At 40.6% G+C, this 22,597-nt stretch overlaps 1 protein-coding gene across 1 annotated transcript; it reads left to right on the plus strand.

Moving 5' to 3' along the window:
• Positions 1-5,549: 5,549 nt before the first annotated feature.
• Positions 5,550-16,155, plus strand: LOC126162020 (uncharacterized). Its single transcript, XM_049918245.1, has 5 exons — positions 5,550-5,684; positions 9,818-10,045; positions 10,129-10,173; positions 12,155-12,388; positions 15,970-16,155. Exons 1-5 carry the CDS (start codon positions 5,637-5,639, stop codon positions 16,033-16,035), a joined length of 621 nt encoding a protein of 206 aa, XP_049774202.1. The 5' UTR covers positions 5,550-5,636; the 3' UTR covers positions 16,036-16,155.
• The last annotated feature ends 6,442 nt before the right edge of the window (positions 16,156-22,597 follow it).

Raw genomic sequence — 22,597 nt, forward strand, 5'->3', positions numbered from 1 at the left:
GTATCCCCGTAGTTTTTCTACTGTTACTACACGACGAGGGTGCTAAAAGCTGGATCAGAAGCTGATATGGCTGGCGCCGGAAGTTGATAAAGCGCTTTCGCACGTACGCGCTGTCGGCAGCTCATGGTCTAGTGGCTAGCGTTGCTGCTTCTGTATCACGGGGTCCCGGGTTCGACACCCTGCCGGGTTGGGAATTTTCTCTGCCCGGGGTCTGGGTGTTTGTGTCATACTCATCATCATCATCATCATCATCATTATTTGTGGCAGTGGCTAGATATGACTATGAAAAAAAATTGGAATTATAAAAATTGGGACTTTATACAGGCTATGATGACCGCGCAGTTGAGCGCACAACAAACCAAACATCATCATCACGTACGCACTGCAGGTGTGTGTTGAGCAGCAGCACAGGCGACAGCATTAAACGACGCACGAAGGTGGCTCATTATTTTCGTCGCAGGAGTCGCCGTCAACGTTCTGTGGCGTGCAAACCAGTTACAAGTTCGGAGCTTAATACTGGAGGTCGAGCATCTATAAGAAAGAATAAGGCCGCGAATTTAATAGGAGCAGCAAGAATACGTAAGGGCATTCTGAACAGTAAGGGCTCGGAATTTTTTAACTGAAAACTCATGAAGCTTTTTAAATAAAGCAAATGTTATTAATAGTCAGCGTCTTTATTCTTCATGTCCACATATTTGCATTCCTCTGCCGCTAGAGGGCCTCTAATTGTAGCGTGTAACATAGTTGTGTGTTACGTAACTATGGCGGTGAGGTAGGAACAGTGTACTCTAATCGAGTTTGGAATTCGAAGAGTTCATGCACAAGTGGAAGACCCTCTCTTTCAGCATGATCCTGCCAGATCACACACAAAAGCTGTGACATCCGCACCAATCTGACAGGTTCATTGTCATTGATCACTCTCCGTATAGTTCCGACTTGGTCCCATCCGATTTTCATCTGTTCCCGAAACCTAAAGAACAACTTCGAGGACATCACTTAGTGATGAAGCGGTTAAAACAGAGGTGAGGTTGTGGCTCCGTCAATTTAGCGAAATATTATACAGTGACGGAATCAACAAAGTTGTCTATCGTTGTGAGGTATGTGTTTGTCGCGAGGATGACAATGTTGAGAAATAAGTGTGTAGAGATGTAAAATAAAGGTTTAGAATGCTGATAACATTTCTTTTGTTTTAAAAGCCTTAAGAGTTTTCACATAAAAAATTGGCTGCATTACTATTCAGTTCGCCCCCGCACATGCAGGGCGCTCAGAAACAACCTGGAAACTTGTAAGGCTATTGCAGGGTAGGTTGTGCTGAGAAAAAATTAATAAAAAATTGGATACGTTGCACCGTTTACGAGTTAATTAGCCTTGAATTTAGCCAATCAGGCCGTTGCGTGAGCAAATTCAGGCGGCACGCCGTATACAATTAGTGTCAGATTGATGTTGTTCCCAGCTAGGCACACGTGGCAAATGATGGAACGTTTTATTTTATTTTTGACTTGAGCATAGATGCTCTCGAATCGGACCATTGCTTTTACGCAACGTAATTCTATGGTTTATCTAAATTTCGTTCTGATGAATACACTCTTAATAGGTGTCGAAACCTAGGTCAAGGTACCAAACAGTAATTTGCAACCGACTGGCTGGATAGTCCTATATTGAAATAAAACAGCGTTTAGTTTTTGAACGAGACCCTGAGTATGGGATTTTCACGACAGCTTGCTACGTATCTGAACTGTTCGGTCTCACTTATAATATGCCCATTCTGTGTAATCAACATGTCACTGGTCGTCGAATTCTGTGTTAGAAACTGTAAAAACTGAGACTTGCTGTGATTTAGCATCAATTTATTTTCTACAAGCCACGAACTTATGTATTGATGTGCATCATTTGATACTGTGCCAGTACTGTACACAACATCCTCCACTACCAAGTTGGTGTCGTCATCAAAAAGAAATGTTTTAGAATCACCTTTAATACTACAAGGCATTACATGTATATAAATAACAAACAATATATAAATAAGAAACAGTAGCGGCCCCAGCACCGATCCCTGGGACACCCCCACTTAAAAGTACCTCAATGGCACTGCACGTCATAGCCATTCTCAGTACTGCGGAGAATGACCTGCTGTCTGTTCTAAAAGTAAGAGGAGAACCAATTGTGAGCTACTCCCGTTATTCCATACTGGTCCAATTTCTGCAGTAGTATTTTGTGATCAACACAATCAGACGCCTTAGTTTGTCTGTCTGTCATTGGGGGGGGGGGGGGGGGGGGGGCTTTTGAATCGGCACGTGTATCGGCCAGACTGACTAACTTCAATGCCAACTAATTCGGAAACGGCACAACGTATGGATTATTTTTCTTAGCAATTACTTCTCCGCGCAACCTGCCCTTCAACACCCTTACAAGCTCTTCAGACTGTTTTTGACCACCCTGTATATGTAACGTCTGCATGTTTTTGTGTAAAAAGTGACGGAGTATGAAATAATTATTGGCAATTTGAAGTTCGCAACGAGCTCAATGATCTTGTTAAGATTCAGCAAAGAGCATTGCCGCCAAAGGCTAAAACTTTGTTTCTGGTTTATAGGCTATACGAGCAGTCTTTATGTCTCATGGAGATACTTATAGTTTGTGATTAAACTTATAATGTAAGATAGGTAACGCTTAATGAGTACTGAAATGGTACTTATTTCGAGATTTATCGTCACTCTCGTCTTTTATTCGTCCATCATCACTCTAAGATTAACGACTCCCCCAGACTTTCCCTTGAATTATGGCATTCACTTATGTACGACCACATTATCCCTGCAAGTTTTCTTATCTATCTACGCATCTTCCAGAAAGCCATCGTGTACGTATGGCTCAAATGGCTCTGAGCACTATGGAACTCAACTTCTGAGGTCATTAGTCCCCTAGAACTTAGAACTAGTTAAACCTAACTAACCTAAGGACATCACAAACATCCATGCCCGAGGCAGGATTCGAACCTGCGACCGTAGAAGTCTTGCGGTTCCAGACTGCAGCGCCTTTAACCACACGGCCACTTCGACCGGCATCGTGTACGTATCTTTTTATCTCTGGGTAGCATAAAAATACTTTGTTGGTACATCCACAATCCATGGACTAGATTTTCCTACCAACTACATTTTATTTTCATTACAGCCTTAATTACGTCTTCCTCTTTAGCCTGTTTCTTGTAGCATTAGTTTGTTTTGCTATCTCTTTTGGTAGTTTCTAATGTAAATTTCCCCATTGGTGGCAGAACATCTTTGACTTTTCCAATGGTTTTCACATTTAAATTGCTTATCGCATTTCTATTATTTAAAATTAGGAATACACAACGATTTTTAGCAGTCTGTGGCAGAAAAAGTGGAAAGTTAGTTAAGAAGATTGCAATCACTTTTTAGAAAGCACATCAGAACATCTTTATCCCTCTTTTAAATTGTTTTACTGACCATCCAGTCATTGTTTTCAACAGCTCTAAATACGAAAACTCACCAACTGGATCTAAGACTATATTATTATTAACGAAAGCCTTTTTGAATGTATTAAACGTTATTTTGGTCTTATTAAACTTGATTTTCATTAGTTATTTCAAACTTTAATTTTAGGTCGTTCGTATCTGGACCTAGACAATAGAATGAATTATAGTAATGAATATTAAATAGAGATCAATTAAGTTTACGGATTAGTAAAATATGCTTCATACAAACTCTCAGCGCGTGAGCATTGCTTTTTTCATGTATTTTTAACCGTGTTTCTTCTCTCTGTGTTCAGACTTCGTAATAAGACACCACCCGAAGACGACGGTGGATCGAGCTGGACGACTTTTTGCTTAGAAGTACGGTAGCTTTCGCCATGCCAAGTCACCCAACAATAAAACATACATATGCTAGTGATAACAGTATAATCTGAAATAAAACACAATTAAATTACGACACTTACATTGAGACTTGCATAATGCAATTACGAGTGCCGTTTGGTTGCAACTCTTGTACGTATTAATAAAGTAAAGTAGTATTAATGGCGGTGTGCCAAAATACGTCCGATCTGGACAAGACCTAGAAAACAAAAGGTGCCTCTTATTCCGCCAATAATCTGACGATCAAAAATCTTCAAATGTTTCCAGCGGCGGCGTTCAATGTTTATGCAGCGGTGGACTATATCTCTGTCTCAAATTATTATTTATTTCATTACTTATAACTACGTTTTCTGCTAATAAAAGCTCAGCATGCAATGTGGCTTTAAAAAACTTGCTCTACTAAGTTCTTACGTTTCTTGCTGAAGTCTATGCGCACTGGAGGCGAGCCGCACAACCTCATAAACAAACCAAAGGTGATTGAAGTGTGTTCGATCACCACGTATCGCTTCATCCTTCTCCCAATATAATGATCTGAAAAGTTCGTCTAGTGCTGCTGGCAGTAGCCTTTCAATCCTGACTTTCCACTATCCTCATAAAGTCCAAAGGAACTTATTAGTACGCATAAACTGTTTCTTGAGTTACTGACGTCGGATAAGCCATTGCATTGTTCCTCAGAGATTGTTAATACAGATTTAGCACAAACTGAGTTAACAGTTTTCTCAGAATCCATGAATCCCAGGAGAAGTGGTACATCATACTTGTAGCTCATTTTTTTATTTAGTTCGCGATTTATAAATACTCCATTGTGGTATGTTTATTTCCAAGTGCAATTAGTTCCTCTGCTCGTTTAAAATCCAGTGTATTTTATTTAATTAGTGACAATTATATTTATGATATTGTTCATCACGGTCTCGTAAACTGACATACGACCGGGAGAGCGGTGTGCTGACCTCCTGCGCCTCCATATCCGCATCCAGTGATGCCTACGGGCTGAGGATGACACGGCGGCCGGTCAGTACCGTTGGGCCTGTTCGGACGGAGATTAGTTTTAGTTTAGTTTATTGCTCATCGAGGAGGTGAGGCTAATATCTGAATGATTTATGTACTGTTTCTTTACGTTTTCAAGACGTAGAACAACTACAGCATTCCAGAATGAGATTTCACTCTGCAGCGGAGTGTGCGCTGATATGAAACTTCCTGGCAGATTAAAACTGTGTGCCCGACCGAGACTCGGGCACACAGTTTTAATCTGCCAGGAAGTTTCATAACTACAGCATTGTTCCCGTTTTTCAGAATTATCATACTCCGCGCACAATGTGGCATAATATTTTGTAAGTTCATCTTTTGTTTCTTTTGATTTAGATATTATAATTCAGGATTTGATTCCTTTTTAGTATGCCATCACGATGTTATTCATATAAAAATTAACAGATTTTGTAGCTTTTTATTGTTATCCACTTACGATGTAATCAAGGTTAGTTGAACTTCTTCTCGTTATTGCACTCCGTTTGCACGAGAAAAGTTGATGCAATTTCTCTGTCAATGACGTTGGCTGTAAGTGCAGCTGCGTAACTGAGAACCTAGAATCGCAACAGCTAGTTGGCACTTTACATCAACACGCCTACAGTCCACCTGAGCAAACACATCCACAGCCATGTGAGCAGATGGCTGCCGTGTTTATCATTCGGCACCAGCCTTGGAGGAGCACCCTATAAATATCGAGTGCTTCTTCAGGCAGTTACATTGCCTCCTCGCAGAGAAATCGACAGAAATGGCTTCTAAGCTGCTCATTTTCTTGGCTTTGGGCTTGGCAGTGCAGGTAAGAGAGTCTGAATTTATTTATGTGCTTTTAGAGTCACTAAATGTTACATTATATTTGGAAGTAGGAAATTTACTAGAAAAAGGAAACTGGATTCACATATTCACCACTTATACTTCAAAAATGTGGGGACTTAACTGCTAAGGTCATCACTCCCTAAGCTTACACACTACTTAACCTAAATTATCCTAAGGACAAACACACACACCCATGCCCGAGGGAGGAATCGAACGTCCGCTGGGACTAGCCGCACAGTCCATGACTGCAGCGCCCGAGACCGCTCGGCTAATCCCGCGCGGCACTTCAATCGATTTCTTTTTGCGTGACCGTGACGAGTGCGTATTTTATGTGCCCTTGCTGTTTCTACATCTACATTTATACTCCACAAACCACCTTAAAGTGTGAGGCGGTTGGTACCTCTGGTACCACAACATTCTCCCCGTTCCTTCTTCTATTTGTAAATTGCACGCGGGAAGAAAGACTTGTCTAAATCTCCATATCAGCTCTAATTTCTCCAATTTTCTCGTTGTGGTTATGTCGCGAGAAGCGGGAAGAAGTAGTTTGTTGCCCGACTCATCCCGGCGCCTACAGCCTCGGAGATTCGATAGTAAACCTCTCCGTAACCCAACACACCTCACTTTTAGCGTCCGCCAATAGAGTGTTCTGAGTATCTCTGTGACGCTCCCGCACTGACTAAACGATCCTACGACGAAACGTGCAGCTCTTCGTTGCATCTTCTGTCGAGCTAAAAAGAAGATGAGGTCAACCTTTTTACAGTGTTAACTTGTTCCTGACAGCTATACTTGCACGATGTAAACATTTCTACAAGCATTATTTTTGCAGCTGACATTCGAATCACAAAATGTTTATGAGCACAACAACATCGCCTTCTTGTGACTAGATAGAAATGTGTCCCTCATTGACCTCTGCTTTACGGACAACATGGCGAGTTCGCGAATAGTTTTTTCTCCATCACTGCGTGAAACTTGCGTGTCGTTATCTGCTAAGAGTTACTGAAGTTAAAGAGTTGTGTCCAGTCCAAACAAGCACGCCGCGCGGGATTAGCCGACTGCCGGCACGATAGCTCAGCGTGTTCGGTTAGAGAGCCGGTTGGCCTCTGTAATAAAAAAACTGAGTGGAACCATCAACCACCGAACTTGAACAGGATGTATTGCGACGTCCCCAACGACCAAACACAACGATCAATAACGAACAAAATGCAAAAAAAAGAAAGTGGTCTTGGGCGCAGTTGTCATAGACTGTACTGCTGATCCTGGCGGAGGTTCGAGCCCTCCCTCGGGCATGGGTGTGTGTGTTCGTCCTTAGGATAATTTAGGTTAGGTAGTGTGTAAGCTTAGGGACAAGTCCCATAAGATTTCACACACATTTGGACTTTTTTTTTTGAACTAACAAGCACCATAGATAAATTATACTGGAAAGGCACCTTAAATTTTTCCTGCTCGGAGTGAGCAATATATTATCTTTCCTGACAGAAATGGCTATTTCCGTTAATTTATTCGTATCAGACTCCCGCTCTCTAAAGACAATATACGGTCCCAGTTTTGTGGTCAGTTACTAAAAGTTGTACTTTTGTATTTTAAAGTTATGCACTGACCAGTCACAATAATGTGACCATCTGTCGAAGCCTGAAAAACCCCCCTTTGCAGCGCGTACCGTTGCGAGAAGTTGAGGGAGAGAGTCAGTAAGTTTCTGTTTGGTAACGAAAGGCATGTTGAGTCTCGTCGACTCCACTGCTTTGGTCATCTGCGCTAGATTTCTCGGTTGAGAATCCATGGCACCAACAGTCCGATAGAAGAGGTCCCACAGACTCTCGACTGGCAAGTGGCAATCGGAGTGTGGTGGCCAGGGGGATAACCTCATCCTGGTGCTCATGGAACGCTCATGTACACTGCGAGCTGTGTGACGCGCTGCGTTGTCCTGCTGGTAGACACCATCGTGTCGAGGAAATATTTTTTAGGGGTGGACATGGTACTCGAGGATAGATTTATACTTCTGTTGATCCATTGTGCCTTCCAGAATGGCGAGATCACCCGGGGAACGTCATTAAAATATTCCGCAGACCATAACGCTCTCTTCTTCGGCCTGGACCGTTCCGACAACTGTTTCTGGGGCGTACATGCCAAAGGCCTTTTGTCAGATGGAGCATAAAACATGATTCATCTGTAAAGCCCACCTGTCGCCACTTAGTGGACGTCGGCTGTTGTATTGGAGCGTAAGTTCCAGGCATAGTCACCGATGAACATCAGTCAGCATGTTTGCATGAAACAGGCACCTTCTGTAGAAGCCCATAAGCAGCAGCGTTCGCTGAACGGTCGTTGGTGAGTCACTGTTGGTAGCCTCTTGCTTCATTCGGACGGTCAGTTGCTCAACAGCTGCACGTCTGTTCGCCTGTACATATCTCCTCAGCAGCCGTTCCCCTCTACATCTACATCTACATCCATACTCCGCAAGCCACCTGACGCTGTGTGGCAGAGGGTACTTTGAGTACCTCTATCGGTTCTCCTTTCTATTCCAGTCTCGTATTGTTCCTGGAAAGAAAGATTGTCGGTATGCCTCTGTGTGGGCTCTAATCTCTCTGATTTTATCCTCATGGTCTCTTCACGAAATATACGTAGGAGGCAGCAATATACTGCTTGACTCCTCGGTAAAGGTATGTTCTCGAAACTTCTGTTATATGATGGCCTATAGGGCACCACAGATGCCTCGGTGCAGGTTTAGGAGAGCACTATTTTTCCGTGTACAGTATACTTTATCCACGGTGCCACGCGAATAGTTTACAAATTTAACCGTTCCAGATCTGCTTCCACCATTGGTACTTTTGGACGTAAGATAAATAGACTGCACTCTTTTCCGCGTCTCTCCGTCACGCTTTATATACCCTCCACTGCTCGTGCTGGCACCTACCGTCTATAAGTGGTTGATGTCGAACATAGGCGGTGGTCACATTTTTGTGACTGGACCTTCTATGTCTTTGCTCGCAGGTGAAATAGCTTTGAATGTTTACTCTTACTGATTTGTTTGCACATTGTTAACCGTTGTCTGTGTTTATAATTGTAGTGAAAAGAAAATATTCTCAACACATCTGAACTAGTGCTACTTTATGTAGTTTCACAGTGATTACGAGAATTCTTCTACATTCAATGCCCACAAGGTGGCGCGTTTGTTAAGGCAGCGCATTCTCTTTCATGAGGTGTTGTTTCTACACTTCTCTCCATAGACTCTGATATAGCTTTTTCATGATCTCCTTCAGTGGTTTCGTACGAATGCTTAAATGGTTTCATCCACCACCCTGTTCCGACAAAGCTACCTCTTTGTTGGTCGAGAAGTTGATTTAAAATCTCCATTCCTTGTTTTCCTCCACTGTTATTCTATGCATCTTTTTCTTTTTATATTTGAGTGGAACTGGCTTATCTAAAACTGGAATCAAGTCCTTGTAAGAGTTTATGTGTAAATACCTAGATTTCCTGCATCTAAAACTGAGTACAAATTTAAAGAGACATAAGCTGTGACTAATATGTCATTATGTTCTGGATGTAAGATAATGCACGTCTAGACCGAAAGAAGGATGTTTGAGAATAAAATAATCGGCGATCTGGAACCTGATATCAACACTTGTATATGGCTACTCCGCTTCGAAACAGGCGTTCGTATTAAACCAAGTAATGGCTGCGGATTACCAAAATGGATTTTTTCGCAACCATGTATTAGTTTTACGTTTTTGGAGATCCAACAAGGAATATTTAATATTTGAGTGTTCTATGTGACAATACTAGATACGCAAATGCATGTAGGCGTCGAATAACGTTCGATGATGCTGTGACACAGCTCTCGATGATGTGTTTTCGTATTTTTGCAAAAGACTACATAACGACGATGGATATCATAAATCATTTGAGATTGCCTTAAACAAGATAGCCAAGCGAGAATAGAGCGTAGTCTTCTTGCATAGCAAACGATAAATGTAAAAAGACGCATGTAGGTTGCTCGTAATCACATTATCATACTTCATCCAGAATACTCGATTGCTTTAGGGACACGGAAACAGAGAGTGTTCCATGCATGATATTGCAGCTGTCCCGGTCATAAATGTTCCTTTCTCTTGTGTTGTGCAGAGCACTGCGGCTGCACCAGCGCCTGGCATCAGTGACTGGTTTACTCAAGTGGGCAACTTCTTCGAGAACATCTTCAACATCCAGAAGAACTTAACCCAGCATGCTGCGGAGAACGCCGGGAAGATCTGGCAGGACATAGTGGAAAGTGCTGAGCAAGACGCGAAGGAAGTCGGTTCTTGGATACAGAACGCCTACAACGAAACAACTGCCGCCTGGAACAGCATTCAGGTGAGGCTTCTAGAGTTATTGATTTCAGCCGCTACTAGAGTCTCCACATGCTATTTTGTAAATTTTCCCTTCTTTGTTTGCAGGAGAAACTTCAGGCATCCGCACAGAAGGCCATAGTTTCCGCACAGGTGAGGACTCGTTACTTTTTTTAAGGGGAAAAAGTCTACATATTTAACTTTGCATTTCAACTGAAAGAACGTGGGTTTGCACATTAAATTTTTATAAAATGTATATCTGTAAAAACAATCTAGGATCGCACGTAGGTTTTTAAAATTTAGAATTTACTGACTAGGTGAACGGTTTCGGTCGTGGTACGATCACGTCAGGCCATTAAAACTCCATAGTAATGGCTGGAGAGATTGGCTCCATCAGTGTTTATCGTCGGTACTTAGTAGGCTGCTTCTCGCTGTTCTCTCCAGCCGTCATCATTGAGCTTTAATTGTCTGATGATGACCGTACCACGATCTAAGCCTGTCACCTAATTAATAAGTTTTAACTTTTAACAACTTTCATACGATCCTACATTGTTCTTCTTAACTTTAATCCTGATTTTTGAATCGCTGTTTCCCAGGAACAATGTTCTAAAGGATGCGCAAATCTTTTATTCATTTGTGGCTGTTTGACGAGTTTCAGAGCGTTATGGAGTGCAGGTTTTGTTCATGTTCTGCTGGCGCTCCAGCACTCTAACGACCGGGCTGTCGATGGAGAAGAAAGAAAGTTTGGTGAAGGAGAGGGGGTGCTCGCTTATTATACGAGAAGCTGACAAATGTGCAAACATTCAAAAACAGTTTGAAACTGAAATATGAACTCCTTATTAACAGACATTTCGTTAGGGGCAGTCCGTAACTTGCAAGTTAAGAATAATTTTGTTAGTAATACACCGTCTTGCACTTTTGAAGTGGCAGTGCAGATGTGGGAGTTTTTCACGGATACAGAAGATGAAATGAAGTGACAGTGACTTGTGAAACTCACGCAATTTTGAGAAAAAATGACAAAAAGTCTGCGATTAAGAAGAGTGTCAAAATTTGAAGACTCAATGGTTCCTTTCAAATGTGGATGTCGAAGCTACATTCATCCACAAGAACTTTGAATATCAGTTTCAAGGGAGCTGTAGGGCATGAAGCAAATTTCAGAATTAACTGGAATGTTAGCAACAAATTTGCATATTAACACGCATTTTTTCATTTTTGACAACCCCACAACATCGGCAGGCGCGTAAGCAAAGAGTTAATTTTCTGCCACGCATCATTGCCTATTCAACTGGGCATGGTACAGAAGATTCCAAACATTGTGCTGTGTGTTGAACAAAACTGTTCCACAGTGGGAATATGTGCGAGGGTCCTTAAACGATTTTCAGTGCCGGCATTTGCTTCACAACAATTTTCCGAAGACAGTGTTGAGTACAATAATTTTGAAACTGTTTTAATTCGTTAGTGGGACAATGGTATGCCCTTCACTATATTAGACTCTTTGGCTTATAAAAGTATACCTAGCCACTCAATCATGTAATTACGATTTTAATGGTATCGGCACTAGGTGTTTTTTCTTCTTCTCAGTTTTAATATACTCTTTCCACACGGTTGACAATGATATCAACTTTCTTGGCCTTGTAATTGTCATCGTATTTATCTTCTTTAGTACTCTTCGCATTAACTAAGCTATATACTTTTGAATAGTATGACACGAAATGACAATGTTTATGGCATTCATTTACTGCGGGCATAATTAAAAACTAAATACTCGAACTAGCGTTAGTTTATAAGCAAACATATCGCCTTTTCTAGTGTCCAGGGATAACGCCATTTCATAAAAAGTAATGCGAATGCATGTAGTTAAAACCTAAATGATATAAAAACATTTCATAGATCATTTTTACTCTGCGAGAAATTACATGAGATGGACAAAGTAATCTTGGTAAAGTAATTTTTCGCAAAAAATTGTTATGAACTGGTTTGTATGGAATTTTAAGATTATAAGGAGGAGGCGCTAGTACATTTGCTTAAAATCTATTGCGATCTCATTGGGACACAAACACAAAGGAGGGGGGGGGGGGGGGGAGCTGTATCCTAGATGCACAGTGCCTCGTTAATATTATATTGTGATTTCCAGCAAGCGATTGTCTCAAGCGGACAGCAAATCTCGCAAGAGGCGGCCGAGTGGGTGCAGGAAGCCTCCACTAATCTGCAGAATGCGGTGAACGCAATCTCGACCAAGACCCACGAGAACTTTGAGCAGGCTATGGAGTTCGTGGAGCGCGGAGAGGCGGCGCTGGAACAACTCCAGAAGGCACAGACCGACGCCACCAGCCAAGTCATCCAGGGCATCACGAATTCCATCCAGCAGGTGAGTACTCTATATCGAACGACACTGTTAAAACTTTTCGAATTATGTATGTGTGGTGTCTGTCCTTTCGAACAAGTCCTAAAGAACAGACACCGTTTTGATCCTACAGCCGCTATGAATCAACACGCAAAGGAATTAAATATATTAGCTGCCAGTGAGAGCTGATTTTCATCAACTGTGAAATTTCGGACATATCCGAACGAGCAGGTGCCACATATATAGAATTAAGGTGAGGACGGCCAGTGATCACTTCAGCGCAGACACACATCATGCTCGAACTCTTCGGGCATCGGCGAAATGCCACGAGTAATGAGGATAATGGGCATGGGGCGCTACATCAGCAGCGTATGGAGAAGCTGAGAACTTGGGTTTGACGAGAGGCATGCCAGCGTATTCTGTGTAGGAACCAGTGTGTCCGGATGACGTTGTGGTCAGCGCATCTGCCAAGTAAACAGGAGATCCGGTCTCTAATCCTAGTCCACCACAGATTTTCAACATTCGCAATTGACAGAAACACAAGCGCCAAAGAAACCAATATACGCATGTGTATTCAGATACAGGCAGAATTCGGCGCTGCGGTGGGCAACGCCTATCTGGCACAGTTTTTAGATCAGTTACTGCTGCTCCAGTGGCAGGTTGTCAAGATTTGAGTTTGAACGTAGTGTTATGGCCGGCCGCTGTGACCAAGCTGTTCTAGCCTCTTCAGTCTGGAACCGCGCGATCGCTACGGTCGCAGGTTCGAATCTTGCCTCGGGCATGGATGTGTATGATGTCTATAGGTTAGTTAGGTTTAGGCAGTTCTACGTTATAGGGGACTGATGACCTCGGATGTTAAGTCCCATAGTGCTCAGAGCCATTTGAACCATTTGAACGTGGTATTATAGTAGGCGCATGAGCAATGGGACACAACATCTCCGAAGAAGCGACGATGTGGCGATTTTCCCGGTCGACCATTTCACTAGTGTATCTTGAATATCAGGAATCCGGTGAAATATCAAACCTCCGACATAGCTGCAGCAGGGAAAATATCCTGTAAGAACGGGACGAAAGACGACTGAAAACAATCGTTCAACGTGATGGAAGTGCAACCCTTCCGCAAATTGCTGCAGATTTCAATGCTGGGCCATCAACAAATGTCAGCGTGCGAACCATTCAACGAAACATCATCAATATGGGCTTTAGGAGCCGAAGGCCTCGTCGTATACTCTTGATGACTGCACGACCCGTCAACACCGACATTGGACTGTTGATGAGTGGAAACATGTTGTCTTGTCTGTTTCAAATTGTATCGAGCGGATGGATGTGTACTGGTATAGAGACAATCTCATGAATTCATGGACCCAGTATGTCAGCATGGGACTGCTCAAGCTGTTGGAGACTCTGTAATGGTGTGGGGCGTGTGCAGTTGGAGTGATATGGACCCCTAATACGCCTAGATACGACTCTGGCAGGTGACTCGTACGTAAGAATCCTGTCTGATCATCTGCATCCATTCATGTCCACTGTGCATTCCGATGGACTTCGGCAATTCTAGCAGCACAATGCGACTTTCCACACGTCCAGAATTGCTGCAGAGTGGCTCCAGTAACACTCTCGTCAGTTTAAACACTTCCGCTGGGCACCAAACTCCACAGACATGAACATTATTAGCATATCTGGTATCCCTTGCAACTTGCTGTTGATAAGAGATCTCCACCCCCTCGTACGCCGACGGATTTATGGACAGCCTTGCAGGATTCATGGTGTCAATTCGCTCCAGCACTACTACAGACATTAGTCGAGTCCATGCCACGTCGTTGTGCGTTCTCGCGAGGGCCCTACACGATATTAGGCAGTTGTACCAGTTTCTTTAGCACTTCAATGTAAATCAGTGCCCACTGGCAGCTAATGTCTTTAATTCCCTTCTGTCTTGACTTTTCAAAAGTTTTGAGTGTACCTAGTTGTAAAGAAAATACATTGTATCATAAGGTAATTGTAAAAGAGCTGACGGAGAACAGCGCGCATGCTATCGTGTTCTTTGCACATCAGGCTAAGTGTCTGATATATGCACATAGCTTGCTGAGTGATGTGGTATCAAAACTATTCCTTTTCAAACAGGGTTCCAAAGTTATAACCTCCAAATGACAACAAACTCTAATTATTGTAAAGTACTGCAAAATCATCGGTTGGCATTTCAGAGACCTTTCCATGCGTGATTTCGAAATAGCAGTAGTGTACTTTCGGGGACCTACAAGAGAAAAATAAAGCACTAAAACTTTCCGCCTATTAATATATGCTGACCCAGTCTATGTACTCAAGTAACTTTTTTCAGTATAAAAGACGATATAGTCATATGACATACAGCATTACCATTTCCCATCTCGTTTCTAAGGCGTCATTGCTTTGCTTAAAAGAAGGCCGATATGGAAAAAATATTGTTGTAAAAATTTAATGAAACTATGACGAGAAGTTAAAATCTAAATAGAATACAATGTTCTTTCAACTACATTCAAAGCAATTAATATTCTTTTGGACACATTCCTTAACTTTTACTATTAAAATGTATATAAGATTTAATAAAGAAGCTACCAAATCCCAACCTAAGTGGATGTAATTGTTCATAGAAAATGTAGAAGAATGCAACACCATCTCAACTCTAGCGAATACGTTCCTCTACATAGGTCATTTGTTATTTCCACGAATAAACGCGTTAGTTAGCTGAGAAATGTATGTGGAGATTCTGTTTAAAAGACGTCGTATTAACGGACTTTTTCATGCTACTTGATAGATTACTACGCCATATAGCTTGTCCCTACCAACATTCAGCCATATATTCAGTGATGTGCAGAGTCTGTTCTACATAGTGGGCTGGGGTCGAAATACAACTTGAGTAATAAGTGTAATTAGGAATCATGATGTATTCAAATTATGAGTCCCCTACTTTTAAGTTCACGAACTGATACAGTGACTGAAGAGAAATTACACATTCGCAAAACTACAAATCCCAGCATTAATTTATTGAACAATGAAATAACTGCATTATTTTGTCGAATTAAGGATATGTATAGTTTTGTACAGAATATCAGCCAGGTGTGTATCTGTTACACGTAGCGATACTGATAAATTACGGAAGTGATGAGTAAATTATTCTTCTAAAATCCTACGTTTTGTAAGGAGCGAAAGATCTGATAAACGTGTCTAGAAAGCAAGTGACTAAAAAGTATACGTCAATGTGCCACTTAGGTAAACACGCCATAAAGTACACGTCAATGTGCCATTTAGGTAGACACGCCAGTAACATGCTGAACGACTTATGGACCAGTCACAGTACATTCACCTCAAACACTCATATGGATGTAATTTTTTTTCATATTATTGTGCTTAAGCGGACCGTCGAACGATTGTTACCTGCATCAGTGGTTGCAAGCGCTCTTGAGTCCACTGCAGGTCGGCAGTGCAAATGTGTCCTGTAACTGCTCTAGAATGCTTTCCCACAGTTCATTTCCTCTTATCGAATATTCCTTTGAAGTGATATCCACAAGATTTCACTTCAGCTTTCACTTTTGAACACCTTACTGATTACCCGTTTTACTGTTTTACAGAGTCTGAAAAACGTCCAGTCTCTGCTCAACAAGGCTTCAGCGGAGGTCAACAAGAACAGCAACTAGGCCAGCATCCAGTCGACGACTGATAAGCTAAAGCTCCCAACAATAACATTGGAGTTTCTATTAAGAGTGCTATAAATTTTCTTATCTTGGCGGTAAAATAAAAGTTGAATTCAAATAGTATACAGAACTTCTTTCATTTACAAATATGATTATTATCTCCCTTCTTAACTGATATTTTGGTGTCTATGTCAGATGATGAATTAACAGAAATGTTGAGTATAAGACATGAAGATGAATTGTAAGTAGTATATCAAGGTACTTAGCTAGCCAAACAAGGTTCAAAAAATGAACCGCTGCAATGTTAAGCACCATGTCTCAAGTTTTAATATTATTATTTTTGCGATTTGATGCAACAATGTTGTTGTTTCTCGCATCCTGACTTCCAAAGTCTCTTATATTTACAATCTCCCGACTGGAAATTCTTCTCTGACAATAGCACTTCTGACTCCCTCTTCCAATGAAGTTTTCGTGCATTCCATTGTCTTCTTAGACCATCTATCCTTACCAAACAGCTGACTTGCTCATACCATCTCAACTGTTTTGCTTAGATTATATTCATTATTGTGATGTGCAGGTTTATTCTCTTACGTATGTCTTCGTTTTTAATGTCGTTCCTAGTGTGAGAATCTACAGCAACATCTCCAAAGTCCTATCTCCATTGACAATAAGTTCCTCTTAATTCTTTGTTATTTCCATATTTATGCTCCAGACGTTGCTATACTTTCTGCAATTGTTTTAAATTATCTAATCTTAGTTTCTGATCTAATCTGCATTCTCAGTAAAACTTCATTTAATTGCCTGGTTGCTTATCTACCTTGGACAGTAAGGTTCTTAATTTCGCTTTTATTGGATCCATCTTATTTAATAATGACCCCCCAAGTATTTATAAGAGTCCAGATACCTTAATATCCCAAAATCTATTGTTAGCTCTTTACCCACTCCACCACTATCCAAATACTCTTTATTCTCAATATTAGTGGTTAAATCCCATTTCTGATATTCTCTGTGTAACTTTCTAACCATTTAGTTCGTTCCATCCTCATCCTATTTAAAAATGACTTGGTTTTCAGCAAAATGCAAACTGAATAGCTGTTCACTTATAGAAATACCCGATTTACAACAGGAACATTTCCATAAACTTAAGGAGAACTCTAGTATATTTTAAATAATATAGGTGCTAAAGCGCTGTCTTGTCATAGTCCTTTGAGAACGAGAATTCCTCCAGATATTTTTGCACTGACTTTAATTCTACAACTTGTACCACTATATAACGCTCTAACAGCTTCAAAATATAAACGATACACTCCATTCTCTAACGCTGTAGTCTACAATGAACACCAGGGAAATGCTATCGTAGGCTTTCCTAAGAAGAATGAAATATATTTGTGTCTCTAAATTCCTGTCCTGTTCTTCTCCACAGACTAGTTTATGCTAAAAATATTGTCTGTGCGGGATCTTCTGGCACGGAACCCAGTCTGTTCTAGGTCCACAATCTATGATTAGATTCTCGTCTTTATCATTTTTCCCTATAATCCATAATTTCCATACAATATAGACTGTATTTGTTTCACTCAGTCACCGCTTTTACTTATGTTGGATATCTATGATATTTTTCATTCATCTAGTAATCGTTCCAACTTTAGGACCAGAAGTTTTGAACAGTTCAATGGACGTTTATTTGGACTTGAAGCTCGTCTATTTTTCGTAGACATAAGAAGTTTTTTGATTTCTACAGAGATAATTATTTCGGGTTCTTCATTAAATGCATCCCAGATGTATAACTCACCACATTTTCTTACAAAGAATCCAGGATGTTTTTCAGTAAACAGATTCCCATAATGCTCTCTCTATTTTTCTGAAGTTAAGGGAATTGACATCCTTGCTGTTTTGTTATATCACAGACCTTTCAGAGTTCTCCATGCTTTATTGCTTGGTGGATGTGTCTGCATCTATTATCTCACAATTCATTCTTTCATTTCTGACTGCTTTCTTCACCTACATTTTACATAGTCATCCGCATTTTCTTTGTTCTTTCAGATTAACCGTGACTGTACCAATAAACAATTCTTTTAACATTCGATGAATGCTCCATTTTTGACAAATCCAAATTTTTATAGTTGTAAATCAGACTTGTTGCCATGCATTAACTGTTGAAACTAGCTGTTGTTAAAGGATGTTGAACGCTACGAGTTTTTCAAAACTGGATGTTTGCTCTCACTCATTTAAAGAAAAGCCGATAAACGCAAACTGTGCTTTGCTTCTGAGAGACTTGAAGGGAGAGTAACAATTTAGGATGTAAATAACAATATAGGACGTTACTGTCGATAATATGAGAAAGTTGTTTGGAAAAAAGGATGATCATTAACTGTAGGAAAGCACTTGCTACTAACAGCTATAGTAGAAATAAATTAGTAGTTCACACAACGACATTAAGTTCGACCTAGCTTTGTCAGACATAAGTTTTCCGTAAAAGAGTAGGCTGTTAAACTACAAAACTGGGGTTAATGCAAGCGACTCAGAAAAGGGGATAGATGGGACTGAGTGATCTGGTTGTAGAAAGTATCATGCATGAAGTCCATCAAGAATTCATCGTCTCGTGAATAGTTTAAAGAAAACGAACCAGGATAAAACATTACAAATACATGCTAATCACGTCACCAAAATGGAGGAACATTAAGAAAAGAGGAAAAAGGAAGAATACGGTTTCATTAAAGTACAGCAGAAGGAAGAAAGATGACTAGACAGTACCTGTACGTGCTGCGACATCAGGAATGTCCAAAGAGAGACTCTGAAATTTGGACAATAAGTTTCATGTAACAGGGAAGTTACCGACTGAAAACCAAGGGCGAGACCGCAGCACTACCGAGAGTAAGAAAGTTTCACAAGCTATAACGAATCATACCAAAACATGTACATGTATAGAAAGCCACTATTCCATGAAAAAGTCCAAAAGGGGATATTTACCACCCGAGCTGAATAGAGTCAAAGTGTGGAAACATTTCGGTAAACAAAGGGAATTGTCAGGCCTTTTTACCTGTTCTTTATCGTAGTACAGACATATTTTCTATCACTGCTTTAATTAGTCATTTAAAATACCCCATACAGATACATGCACCACATGCAAAATTGGTCTACTGAAAATAAGAAAGGAACAAAACCTGGAGGGGAAGAATCAATTAACAAACCACATGAAAATTATTCTGGAAACAAACCACATGTTATACAAACTTCGACCAAAACCGTTTTATGCAAATATGAAGGATAAAAATCCAAATGTTGTTAAAGTATATTTCGATGTGCAACAGAATCAGCCAATACGTAAGCGCTCCATAGGTGACGACAGGTTTGGCTATACAATTTGTGCATTATGATTAATTCCCAAGCACAGACAAGGAAAAGGACTGTTTTTTGTACTTGGGTTGTAATACAAGGACTGAAAGAGTGCAACCATGTAGCCTTTACTCTATTGGATTTTCTCATAAACTATGAGGTGTCCCAGGCAGAGAATGGTCCAAATGAAGTTCATTTATTTTCTGACTTCTGTACCAGTCAAAATAAAAATACAGCAGTGGTGTTTACAATAAAGGCCTTTATGGAAGAGAGCAGAAAATTTAAAAACTGGTACATTATTCCCCTATTCGCTGTCGCAGCTATATATCTCCTGACAGAGTGCTTAGTAGGATGGAAAAGTCTACCGAAAAAAGGAAGATATTCTTGCACAGACCCAATATTATAAAATGCTGGAACAACATGTCATAATCAAGATATCAAATAAAGTTTGGGAAGCAAAAGATCTAAAGTCTAGTGCACTAAAAGACATACGACACCTTTCAAAATAACTTCTCAGCGCGTGTTGTTGTCATTATCGGAAACTTATAAAGGAAGAAACATAGCGGCTGAAACTGCAGCCAGGAAGTGAGGAAAGTAACTACCTTGGAAAAGAAGAACATAGTCACCAACGAAAAGAAGAAGGATGTCTTGGAACTTATGCCAGTATTTTGTATCGTATTTCAGTAGTGTTTGTTGCTGTTTTGCACTTCTGCTCATTAAACACTTATGGAAAGGTATCATACTAATGTGTTACGCTGTAGTACATTGTTGTAGATCTATGCAAAATGAAGAATTAAGTAGCTTTCTTTGTAATAAAAGATAAAAAAGAATCAGAATAAAATCGCTTTGAATGCGTGTATTCAGAACAATTTTAACTTCCACCTTTGCATTTATCAGCTTTGGAAAAAAAAACCTGTAAGCTCTGTCCATCTTCTTTGATGTAAAAGATAAAGATTTTAGAAAAATCAAACACATTATAGGAATAGAGCCTAGAAAAAAGTGTAAATGTTAAATTAGCTCTTTTACACTATTAGTATTTCGGTATAATACTTAAAAATTGAATTTCCAAAATTTGAAAAAAAGCTCTTCTAATTGTCAATGTTCTCATTCCACCATTCACTTCTCTTTTCAAATTTTGAGTTGATTTGTAACACTCGTAAATCTTCCTTGGCTCCTTTGCTAAGACACCCAACAATATCATAATAATTATTATTTCCAGAGGAGTATATTACCCATACTCAATTCCAAATTCAGTCTAATTTTGTACAGAAGTACTGTTGATTTTGAGGTTGTACTTCATTTCACAGTCCTCATGTAGATCGCCTTTACTCACAGTATCTTCAAATGTAAACATCAGACACAAAAATGTTTCACCGAAACTTATAATACTCATCCCTGTCGAACTAGCATATTTTAGAAAGGTCCTCATAACTTTTCTTACATTTCTTTGTTTGGCTCTTGAAAATGGAACTGGTTAGCAAAGATATGGGCAGGGAAGCACCAAGTGGTAATATCCATGAAAGAAATATTTTTAGAGTCGCTTTGCTTCTCCTCTCCTATTTTTATGGAAATATGGTACGATGGTAACTCTTATATGAAATCAACTCTTCATTAACAATAATTAAATCACGAGAGTGCAGTGAGCTCAGTTATTATTGTCTTTATCTTACTTTGAAATAAAAGGTTTCAGCTAAAATAAAAGAAAGAATTAAGAAAATCTGACCTGTTTTAATGCAAATGGTCTTTAATGAATCTAACAATAATCAGTAAGAACTTACCCAAAACTTAATTAAGTGCATACAACTTGAGACTCTGAAAGTATTAGTTCCAACTGATTAAAAAAAAATAGACAAGTTTAATAATAACAGACACGTGAACCAACTCGTGACTGAACTGCCTTCCGTACGAAGGAGTGAATTGCCACCGTGCTGCCTGCACCTTACACGCCTGTTCAATCTTCAATAGGAGCCACATTAATACAGACAAGGAATCAAGCAACAATCGGCTTACCATTAAAAAAATTAAAAAATACCAGGACGTCAACCACAGCATGAAATAGACACTGCGGAAATGTGGAAGCAAAACGGGCAACCAAAATTTTACCGGTGTTCTGTACAACGGACAGAAAAAGATAGCTGAAGCAGAAAACGAATTCAGAAACTGACTGCCTGCTGGAGGTATTGCCGTAAAACAATCAAATAAAAGTTTCACCTAATTACTTGCCAGCCTTCGAATGTATACAGTATTTCATTGCGGAAGCAGACTAGTATGGAGGATATAGATATTAAAGCACGGTCAGGGGAACTACAAGAACACGCGGGTCTCAACACAGTCAAAAAATTGTCCCATATAAAGACGTCCACCAGTTCAATTACTGTGGCACAAATCCAACTAGTCCAAAGCACTCTCTTGGCAGCGACCATGGATGGACAGTCACGTAACGTACAGTGCACTCTGGAGCAACTTGGAAAGAGAACTTCCATTTAATCGTCAAGCAACAGCTCGTCCCACACAAGGAAGTACCCTGTATTAAACGAGAAGCGGACGACTCTCCCTGGCGTGCCCGGCGCTATGTACACACTGCCACGCCCGCGGTGCCCATAAGGCGACCGGGGAAAACATATGTGCAGCAATGATATTAAGTATCTTTGATTCGCACCAGAATCCAGTCGAGTCACAAAGCGAATTAACTTTAGACACAGCTAACAGTGCATAGTGAAAAAACCGCTCAAAAAGAGGTCTTTAGAACTTCAGATACTTACAGGGCTAGTGCAGGGTCCAAGCGCAACGTGCAACAGTCACTCACAGATGACAGATGGCATTACTAGCAATGGAGGGTTGTAAAGCATGTTTTGGGTGAGGGGAGGGGGGGAGGACGCGGGGAAGAGTGCAGTCGTTCTCGTAATGCGGAAACGGAGCGATGTATCTGCCGTTCATAAGAGCATGCTCATTGGCTTTCGGTCCAGGGGTGGAAGCAGTTTCGAAACGGGTAAGTGTGTAAACTATTCTCATGCGGCCCCGGTTAAAGTATTTCGTGCGTGGCAAAACGGCGCTATTCAAAACTAGCGCCGAGGCAGCTGTGGTGCTGGTGAACCGAGGGACTACCAACAGTGTCTGTTCAATGACCTTTCACCGAAGGTGTCTCGGGCGGTTCACGCTGCAAAAGCTACTTATTCAAACTTTCGACAGGTGGTCACATTAATGTGACTGGACAGTGGATCATTCTGTTCAT

This window comes from Schistocerca cancellata, chromosome 2 (genome assembly GCF_023864275.1).
Source record: "Schistocerca cancellata isolate TAMUIC-IGC-003103 chromosome 2, iqSchCanc2.1, whole genome shotgun sequence".
NCBI classification, from domain to species: Eukaryota; Metazoa; Arthropoda; class Insecta; order Orthoptera; family Acrididae; genus Schistocerca; species Schistocerca cancellata.